Source organism: Neltuma alba, unplaced genomic scaffold (assembly GCF_004799145.2).
Source record: "Neltuma alba isolate B1F8T4 unplaced genomic scaffold, ASM479914v2 tig00003163_pilon, whole genome shotgun sequence".
NCBI classification, from domain to species: Eukaryota; Viridiplantae; Streptophyta; class Magnoliopsida; order Fabales; family Fabaceae; genus Neltuma; species Neltuma alba.
This window is the reverse complement of record NW_021633168.1, coordinates 22,991-33,794: the sequence shown is the minus strand read 5'-3', so window position 1 is coordinate 33,794 and position 10,804 is coordinate 22,991. Positions and strand designations below refer to the sequence as shown.

General features: G+C 34.4%; 2 protein-coding genes across 5 annotated transcripts; both read left to right on the top strand.

Moving 5' to 3' along the window:
- Window positions 1–2,121: 2,121 nt before the first annotated feature.
- Window positions 2,122–6,456, top strand: LOC114740501 (39S ribosomal protein L45, mitochondrial-like). 4 transcript variants are annotated; one of them, XM_028928659.1, is made up of 12 exons: window positions 2,122–2,204; window positions 2,435–2,475; window positions 2,618–2,724; window positions 2,820–2,900; window positions 3,911–3,993; window positions 4,294–4,345; window positions 4,637–4,726; window positions 5,057–5,125; window positions 5,274–5,375; window positions 5,601–5,669; window positions 5,791–5,847; window positions 6,222–6,456. In XM_028928659.1, exons 1-12 carry the CDS (start codon window positions 2,134–2,136, stop codon window positions 6,306–6,308), a joined length of 909 nt encoding a protein of 302 aa, XP_028784492.1. In that variant the 5' UTR covers window positions 2,122–2,133; the 3' UTR covers window positions 6,309–6,456. The 4 variants fall into 4 exon arrangements, with proteins under 4 accessions (XP_028784492.1, XP_028784490.1, XP_028784493.1 ...); XM_028928657.1 differs by having other exon boundaries at window positions 2,417–2,475; XM_028928660.1 differs by lacking the exon at window positions 2,435–2,475.
- Window positions 6,457–7,515: 1,059 nt separating this feature from the next.
- On the top strand, window positions 7,516–8,404 carry LOC114740502 (uncharacterized). The gene has a single exon (XM_028928662.1). It carries the CDS (start codon window positions 7,806–7,808, stop codon window positions 8,262–8,264), a length of 459 nt encoding a protein of 152 aa, XP_028784495.1. The 5' UTR covers window positions 7,516–7,805; the 3' UTR covers window positions 8,265–8,404.
- The last annotated feature ends 2,400 nt before the right edge of the window (window positions 8,405–10,804 follow it).

Here is a 10,804-nt window from a genome sequence, read left to right as displayed (position 1 = left end):
TTAAAAAAATAACAAATATTTCTTATAAATTAGTTAACAAATTTTTATATTAAAAATAGGAGAAAAAAAATATAAAAGACATTGTCATGTCATTCGAAGAGTTCGAATCTTCTTTGATCTTTTCCCCCTTTTTGACCGGCAACCTCATCTCCGAAGACCGGAGGCAAGAGAAAATTTTGAATTGGATGGAATTGGACCGAGGACGAGCCCAGCTGTAGATTTTATGGGCCTCTAAGGACAAGGTCACTAAGTCGGGGTGATAAGATTATTTTCTTGGATGTTGTGTGTTATTTAAAAAGTTGTATAAAAATGTTAATAAAAAATTTAAAAAAACTAAAAATAGAAAATAAAATAAAGGAAAACTGAAGCCTTAAGTCTTTTTTTTTTTTTAATTGTTAGGTTTCTTTTGTTTCTCTGAATTCTTTGTATTTTTTTCCTTTATTAGTAAAAATGTTCTTTTGTCAAAATACACACACACATAAAGCTTCGTGATGTTTCAAAATTCAGAATAAACTTCCTTGAATTTTCTTCATAAAACTCCTCTCACTATTACATTTTTCATTGTCTGATGAGTAAAATATTCACGATGCCCCCACTTGAAATATAGGATATTTTAATATCCATATAATTTCTTCATACAGGTTAATGATCAGGATTTGTCGAAAGCACAGAGGATCTTTATACCCAGTTTTTTCTTCCAATTCTTTTTGATCGTGACAGTAGAAAGAGTGCCTATAAATAATAAAGACTTTCATTATCTTCTAACGCACTTAAACAGCCTAATGGAGGTTACTTCCTAATCCCACTATCATGAACAAACCGTGAAAATAGATTATAAACAGTCTTACTTTTTATAAGGAAAAAAATATAAGTTCAAATGTTGAGAAAAAAATTATAGAAATGGCGGGAGGAAATTTCCAAAATTGAAAACTTTTTCATTCTTATTTGAGTTCACTCCAAATTAAATTCTGTTTGTTTGATAAAATTTTCTTTTGTAAAAAAATCTGTTTATAAAATTTAAATGTTTATGGAGGGACGAGTTAAGTTTGTGTTTTGAGACTCGAGAGCCAAGTTTGTGAGTTATCAGTGGTGTGTAAAATATCAGGTTTAGGGTGTGTTTGGATGAAACCAAACTATAGTTTGAAGAATAACTTTTGGAGAATAGATTCTGGAAAAAATAGATTTTGTGAAGAATAGATTTTGTGAAAAAGTGATTCTGAAAAGTGAGAGTGTTTGGATAATTGTTATCAGAAATACTTTTTATATGTACAAATTATTAAAAAAAAGCATAAGTTAATATGATAATTACATAAAACATAGATTGTATGATATATTTTAATTTGAAGGAATAAAATTGTTAATAATATATTTTTTTACCAATATAATTAATAATACATAAGATAATATAATTAATAAATAATTAATATGTGTATATTTATTTATAAGATATAAGATTAAATATGTTTATAAAAACTTAATTAAGGGGTGTTAAAGTCATATTATTATTGAGATTTATTCTAATAGGTACAATCATACTCTCCAATTTGAACCAGAAGCAGAATGGATTCACTTTTCTCGAAATCATGGTTTTGGGTTTCAAAACCATGGTTTTGATCCAAACCATGGTTTCAGATAATTTGTGCTTGTTTGGGTTGCTTTTTTCCTAAATCATGGATTGGGTCTCCAAACCATGGTTTGGCCTGCTATCCAAACAGGGCCTTATCTTTAACATTAAATCATATGACACGTATTACTTGCTCATTTTTTAAATAAGATTTACCTTGTCTGAATGCATGCAAATATTGCTGGTAAAGCTGGCAAAAAAAAAAATGCTGGTACAAAAAAAAAAAAGAATGCAATATATGTTATTTATTTCTTAATTTTTTAACTGACCACCACATGGCATGTGTTCTTAAAGAACATCGGTTTCTGGTTTAAAAACTAAAGAAAATTACAGCTTAAAAATAAAACCAAATTAAATCTATGCCGTCGAATTTTAATAGACGATCCAGATTTCCGCCGGAGCCGCCCCCCGACTTTAAACCCTCCAAAAACCTTCCATAAACAAGAAACTCGGACGAATTCGTGATCTGAGAAGGGGCTTTAGAAGAGCTCATTGTTTCTCAGTTGAAGATGGCCTTAAGAAGCTTACAGTTGATTCGCGTGCTGCATCATGTATCTGGACTTCGAGAATCTTCTTACCCGTGAGTAACAATTCTTGCCTTTCTGGTGATTGATTCCTGTTAAAATGTCGAATGATGAAGCTTTTCATGTATTTGAATCTATATTCTCTTCAACTTTGTTTGCAACTGGTGTTGGACTTACTTTTATGCTTAGTTAACTACCGAACCGAAGCTTGCACACTGTACTCTTAGATTGAATAACATTCTGAAAATTTTACTCACTAAGATGGCAGTATATCTTTGAACTCCAGGATTCGAAGCTACAGCAACCATGCCAGTGGTGTATCAAATGGTAATCTGTTTTGAAAGAATTTTACGGTGGTTGCTTTCCACCTCAATTCATCGAAAACTTGCTGTCTGATTTTAATTTTATGCTTTTCTGTAGCTCTAATGCCTTCAGATTTTTCAACATTCGAGTATTTCTGCTTGATCAGGTCTTAAATTTAGTTTCAGCCTCAAGAGCTTCTCTTCTAACTTGTACAATGGCCATAACGCCTTTCCCCGGACTAGTGGTAAAACTTTGACAGTCCGGTCTGCCATGGTAACACACCAAAGTCACTGTCTATTCCAGTTCCAGATCACATTAAAAGGGGGAAAAAAACCAGGGGCTTCCTAATTTTGTAGTTACTTTCTTAGGTTGCTGAGTTGACCATCTTTAGGAATGAGAGGAGGTTGGCAACTACCCAAGCTAATGCCCCTGCACAAGCACGAAAAATGGTGTGATATCTTATCACTGTTCATCTTCTTTTCATAATGAAGAAGCATTTTGTGCTTTTTTTTTTTTTTTGTATTTATAGACCACTTAAAATTATTGGATTGATTTACTTTGTGGGAATGCTAAAAGTGAGCTGGAAGCTCCGTTATGAAGGAATTGGGAACTTTTCACTTGGGAGTCCACTGATCCTTCTGTTCGCTTTAAGTCACTACTCATCTTAGCTCTTAGAGTAAATTTAGTTCGGTGGAATGGGGATTATATCCTGCCTCCACTAATGGGGACTGAATATATATGCATCCTTATCATGTTTAATTTTATATGCATATATGTATAGTTATTTCTATGCATGTAATGGAGGGTGGTTGTGCCTTGTTCCCATCTTGTTCTGTAGTCAACGAAGGACTTATTAGCCCCGAATAAGTGAGACTGCGCAAATATTTCCTCTACGGAATCGCATCTTGCCTATGATTGCAGAATGCAGCTAGTGTTATTATCCCCATTTTCTCCCCACCACAATCACAAATTGAACTATGTATGCTACACTCCCATTCCAATTCTGCAAAACTTGATTCCATGTACGAAATGTTTTCTTAGATTCTGGGAGATCATATGAAACATGAACGTAAGAAATGCGGCATATGATTCATTATTGAGACATACCAAGAAAGTTGACTGAGCGGTAATTCATTCTTGACACTTTTGATACTATGTGTGGCAAATGATCATTTAATTTGGCAAGTTGCATAGGAAGCTTTCTAACGACTTTGACCTTGATATACCTTATGTTGGCACTTACGCTGTATGTACCTTCTCTAAAATAAACTTGGCATGGGATTATATGAAGTTTATGCAGTTCTTTTATCCAACACTTGGAAATTATCTGCTGTGCGTATAATTGTTTCATGGTCCCAGTATTTTTAATGAATAACGAAAGATCTGTTGTAGCTGCCTTTAATCCCTTTCAAATTACATAATAATTTTGATGGTTGGGTAATATATATCTTTGATGCAGGGAGCAGTTAAAGTTTCCATGTCCAGTCCTGGATTTGTCTATGAACCATATGCACCTCGCGAACCAATCTCATTTTGGCAGAGGTTAAGCCTCATTTGTTCAAATTTTTTAATTGGATTTCCCTTGAATTAGCTGTTGTCAAAGCTTACATGAAGCATTTATTACTGAAGAAGTTTTGTTCGTTGCAATTAAATTTCAGGATAGCAATTTTTTCCCCCACTCTTTAGTCAGCATCTAACATCATCAATCTTATCAGCTTAACGAGAAATTAGTTTTCTTTCACCCCATGATGATGACTCCCTACACTAGTTTAGTTTGCACTGTTTATTTCCCTTAGTATTACTATTACGTAGCATTTACACTTTTGACATTTCATGTATCAGATGGTTCACAAGAAGTGGTTGGAGAAGAACCAAAGATGATATAATTTTGGAGGTGCTGTTGCATGTCAACTATCTAAAATTTCCAAGCTTTTGTTTCTTACTTTTACAGATGTTAGCTTAATGCCATAAATATGTCCCTCAATCCGAGTTTTTATTCAAATTCCTTCAGTTTTGCTTTGATTTCAAAGAAATATGTCTGATTATTGCTTTCTTCTTTTTCCTTTTTGATAAAGTACTGAAGTTACCTTTGAAGACATTGAGCCGTAGGTCATTTTTTACTTCTTTCAATGCAGACTGAATTTACTTTAAAGGTTGAATAAAATTTCTTTCTTTTCTTCTGCAGCTCAAAAGTGCTTATGCTATAGCCAAGTTGAGAAAAACTGGATACTCAAAAAGGCAATTTTACAATGAGGCCGTCACCATGTACAGGGAGGTTAGTTGCCATTATGTTCTTAAGTCTTACCGATTATTACAATTTTTGGAGGCACAGTGCCATTTAATTATAATCTTCTATTCATTTCGTGTACGTAACTTATGCAATAAAAACCATGAAAAGATTGTATAATATATTTATATGGAAGGGATGTTATTGAAGAGAAAGACCAGGAAACTGAACAAAGTGCATTGATTATCATGAGCTCATAATAGTTTCCTTCTTTTGCCTTGTAGCACGCATCTTTACATAGATTCTGACCTTTCTCTTGGTTATTTCTATGTTTTCTTTTATCTGGCTCGATGCTGATATTTTCATTTTTGTCCTCAGATAAACACACTAATGGCTAATGGAGACAAAAATTCATTAAGGAAAGCGGTTACTGAGAACATGTTTTCTGTAAGCTGCAGTTCCTTTCAGCTGCCATTTGACTGCAATCCTATTGTGATTTTTTTTCTTTCAATGATGGATTCTTTTATGTCACATAACTTCTAAAGAGAATGTACTTTGACTCGTGAGATTTTATATTTGATTTTCTCATCAACAGGCACTTAAGAATGAAATTAAACAAAGAGAAACTGTATGGAGCAAGGTGTATTGGGAATTGGTCGAACCAGTTGTTAAAGTCCGAACTTTACGTGCTCGTCTGGTTAGAGCTCCTTTTTCTTTACTTTTCTATTCTTCTTCTACTACTACCACCACCTGTATGGCAGCTTTTTCTTCCATGTGTTTATAATGCAACTAGAGAATAGGATGTTTCACTGCAGATGAGTGGATTATATATGACGTTAAATTGCACCCTTATCTTGATAGAGTCCTAAAGTCCTTTTTCCCTCTCCTATTTAATGACTTTTACACTTGTTATCACTTGCAGATTGGTGTTGATCGAAATGACCTCAATAAATTGTTCATTCAGCTTACTCTTGAGTTTTTGGCTAAGCATGTATGCTTTACGCTCACACTCAAACCTTGATTATATTTTAGAATCCAGAAACCACTTGATTTCACAACTTGTAAGATTTCTGGTACTCAAACCAATGAAATTTGTGTTACATTCCTTGTAGAAATTTGAAGCATATGACTCAAAAGGCACTGTTGTAGCCGGGGACAAAGACAAGGAGGTAATATTTCGGTTTTTTTTCAAATTTCTTGCCTGTGATGTTACCAGCTATTGCATCCCTTGTTAATTTCTGTCAATGAGGATAATGTTTTAAATCAGAAAGGGAAAATATGGTGTTTATTCTTCTGTTTAGTTGCGTATTTGTTGGATGGAAGGGAACTCTTCGGATTTTCATCCCCTCTGTGCCATTGTCGCGACTTATATTTGAAGAATACCCCTTTATTATAAAGGAAATCAGCAAGATAATAGGAACTGCATGCTATATTGAAGTTGTGCGCAACATGCTTTTCTTCTCCCAATTGGATCCGTTTCTCTTTATTCCAGACCGATGCTACCTTTTCCTTGCATTAGTTGCTTGTTTTCTATGTTTTCCAGGTTCTTGTCCGTGATATCTGGGTATTTGAGAAGTCTCTATTTCACTCTGGAGCATACTGGCGCTTGTGTGGACGTATATCGGCATAGCTCTGTTTGGAAGATGCCAAATTGTACTATAGACGGGAGTACTATTACGTTGATTTGTCACTGAAACCGAGTAATAAAATCGAATACAGCTGTAAACCACACCCCAATTTTGTTCGTTGAGTAAAATCTAGTTACTGTGGATTTAAAATGTTAGTATTATTCTTTTTATGTCCATTATCCTCTCGCGGCGAACTGGAATTTAACGTCAGACAAGAAAAGTTGCGGCAAACGAATTCGTTTAGCCTCGAAACAAGAGGAAGGCTGAAGGGAAGTCAACATAGGCGAAGGGGCAGCGTGACGGTCACAATTATCCCGAACTCACAATCTTGGACGAAATGGATGCTCAGTCCCGTCCAATTCACCCAAACCACCGGTGTTTTGCATCCTTGGGTGTTTATGAAAGGCCATACTCGGTAATTTGGTGCATATTCATTTCCGTTTATATTCGATTTCTGCTCGCAACGAAGAAGGGTACAATAAGCATGATGAGAGCATGAGATATGAGTGTGTTTACCGTTTCATATCATTATCATATGCGTGCGTGAATTTATTCTTTTGAGAGGGAAGGATAAAAGAAATAGGGGGGCGGGGGAAGAAAGAAGAAAAATATTTTGATTTTAGTTTAATATGAAATCAGAATTTAACTTCATAAATTAATAAAGAACAGAAAAAAAAAAGCAAGTAATTCAAAAGACTTTCCTTTACTAGCTGAAGATTTACTATAAAAGAGATTTAAAAAAAAAAAAAGAAAAAGAAATGACATATCGCTCTTTCATGATAGGAAGCTGGTTTATTTTATAGACTGAAATTATAGAAAAATAACTGAATAATGTTAAAAAAATAATCCTTAAAATCTTGGGATTGATTTTAACAGATAAATAGTAACATATCTATTGCCAACGAGATGGTTCCTTATTCGACTCCTATAATCTCATCAAATATTTAAAATAAATTGAATCCTATCGACAGTTTAAATAACATCACTAGAAAAGATCCAAAATAATTTAAAATAATAAGTATTCCTGAAATTTCTTTATCTCCCCATTATCCCACGATATCCGATTGAAACGTTGAGGTTGGCTGAGTATAAAAAGAAACTGCCTATTACTGATGATCATAAATGATTAGTCATTTATTGATTTGTTTGCCTTAATAGCTGTTCAGAATTAAGTCAGTTGAAGCCGGTTTTGTGCTGTCGTCCTTTCTCTCAATCCATATTTACCTGGGTCTAAGCAGAAGAGAATTCTTGCGCTCCGCCTTTACGATTAGCATACCCTGCTTATAAAGATAAATTTAGGGGCCACTAATATAACATTCCTTGCAAGAAAAGAAATGAATCTCTTGCGGAGAGATTCAACTATCCACTGACTTGCAGGCTTTATATTCTATATCTCAGCACTACGGAGAGATTTATCAATAATATGTCTTTCCCTTCCCCTTAGATACCATCATCCCATTATTCTCATATTTATCGTCGGATTGATTTGAAGCGATCAGATGGACCAGAGAGAACCTCATGTTCGATCTTTAGGCATCTGTTACAGGATCTATCATTTTATCGTGAAAACCTTGATGTCCCAAGTATCGAAGACGGTGACTTTAGGGCGTCCCGTACAGTTCGGCTCAGCCAAGGTTCAGACTTGTAGAGAAGACGAGGCAGTGGTCAAGCCAGAGACAAAGGAGCAGAAGGCCCGAGAGAAGAACGGTGCAGGAATGAACATGAACGGAGAAGAGAAAACGGTACCTCCAAGGGAAGCTCCGAAGAAGACGGTCAGCATTAATGACAACGTGGAGGAGATTACCGACAGTAAGAAGAAGAAGAAGAAGAATAGGAGCAAATCTTTCCAAAAGTCGAATTCTCTGGAGCGGCAGCAACAAGAAGAACAGGAAGACATTAAGCCTCTACGACCAATTCTGAAAGTCAGATCTAATCTGGACGAGAAATCAATTTCGTAGCGTTGACGTCGTTCGTAATATCAAGAAAAGGAATACTTTCATTTCATGTAAAAATGTACAGCAGTAGTTTACAAGGATTTCTCTCCTTTTATTTTACTAACTCGAGTAGGTAACTTTGTTTTAATTTTAAATATAAGATCCTAATTCACTTTATCTCTTATATTTATCTATTTTTTTCAATATAGTTCTTGTAATAATGATAGTTTTAGTTAATACACTTGATTAATATGAGCATTTTAAGAAAGACAACACATATTTATTATAAATAATTAACTTAACTAATTTTTTTTAATTTATTTAAATTAATCAACTAATTTTTATATTAAAAATTAGAGGTAGTATTATTCTGATTTTACCGAGGCTATCTCTACCAGTAAAAGAGAAGGCAAATAGAATGTGTGTTTGCAAAGTCTTCGATTATTTCTTTTAACGCAGGAAAAAAGATTCCTTCCCCTGGAAATAATGGGTAACTACGGGTCTCAAACAGAGCTTTTTTTTTTTTTTTTGCTAAAAAGGGCATTTTCCCTCCATATAACGCTGCAAATCGTCACCGGTTTGGATTTTTAGCACACGTGGCTATGGGCTCTAGCCCAATAATGCTACATTCATATGGCGAAGGCGAGGCCGTAGGCCCAATAAACAAAGAATCATCAATTAGTCAGTCTCTTAACCAACCCACTACGCCAAATTCAATAGGAGTCGCGCATGCCGAACTTTTCTTTTAATTTTTAAATAAATAAATGAAAGACGACGCCACTACGGCGCCAGCGTCCAGCGCACGAGAAGTGAGAACGCAAGAGCACAGGATAGCACATGAGCCGTTGGGCTGCCTGGTTCTCTCAAATCGTGCCTCCCCAAAAGGCCTATACGGAAAACGGAGATGCGTGGTGCCATGTCACATGCAGTATGTTATTGTTATCCACGTATTTATGGCAAAAGAAAACACTTATGGATCAAGTTACTTATGTTGTTCGATCATATATGGTGGTGATATGTCTTATTTTTAAAATATTAAGATTTAATAATATTTAATTATAAATTTACATAAAATAATATATATAATTATGTGTGATTGGAGAATTTAATAGGGAAAATTTCACTGTAGGACCGCAGAAGACAATTAATATCAAAGAGCCCCAAAACTTTCTGAAACCTCACTGCAGGACCAAGGGACCAATCTAATATTAATTTTTAGAGTGAGATTACAATAATACCCCTCCCTTTTTATTTTATTAAAAAATAAATATTTACCGGAGTTACTGTTCCGGCCACCGGAGGTCGGAGGTCCGGCCACCAGCGCTCAGGTGGCCGCCGTCGGGGTCCGGTCACCGGTGGCCGGAACAGTAACTCCGACGAGACCTCCGATGGCCGAAGTTTTTTTGTTTAAAACAAAGTGGCCAAGTGAGGGTTTGAACCCAGGACCCCTTGGCACACCAAAAGACTTGTAACCACCAAGCCAAGCAACCCATTCAATCATAACATGCAAATAAAACTATATATAACAAAATAAACGCAACAGTCCAAATGTATGTGAATAAGTGAAATTAGACGATTTACAAGTGGAATTCAGAAATTTGCAACAAAAATTAGGCAATTTACAAATAACATAATAGAAGTCATAACCCAAAATGCAAGTATTTAAGTGCAAATGAGCAAGTAAAATTTGAAGATTTACAATAAAAGTTTATGGATTTACAACCCAAATTTGGCAAACACAAGAGAATTCACAACCTAAAATGTAAGTGTTTGAGTGTAAGTGAACAAGTGAAATTAGACGATTTACAAGTGGAATTCAGCAATTTACAACAAAAATTAGGCAATTTACAAATAACATAATGGAACTCACAATCCCAAATACAAGTGTTTAAGTGTAAATGAACAAATAAAATTTGAAGATTTACAACAAAAGTTTATAGATTTGCAAGTGAAATTCGACAATTTCACTTGCTCATTTGCACTTAAGCACTTGCATTTGGGGTTATGACTTCTATTATGTTATTTGTAAATTGCCTAATTTTTGTTGTAAATTGCTGAATTCCACTTGTAAATCGTCTAATTTCACTTCTTCACTTACACTCAAACACTTACATTTTGGGTTGTGAATTCTCTTGTGTTTATCAAACTTGGGTTGTAAATCCATAAAATTTTATTGTAAATCTTCAAATTTCACTTACTCATTTGCACTTAAACACTTGCATTTGAGGTTATGACTTCTATTATGTTATTTGTAAATTGTCTAATTTTTGTTGTAAATTGCTGGATTACACTTGTAAATCGTCTAATTTCACTTGTTCACTTACACTCAAACACTTACATTTTTGGTTGTGAATTCTCTTGTGTTTGCTAAATTTGGGTTGTAAATCCATAAACTTTTATTGTAAATCTTCAAATTTTACTTGCTCATTTGCACTTAAATACTTGCATTTTGGGTTATGACTTTTATTATGTTATTTGTAAATTGCCTAATTTTTGTTGCAAATTTCTGAATTATACTTGTAAATCGTCTAATTTCACTTGTTCATATACATTTGGACTGTTGC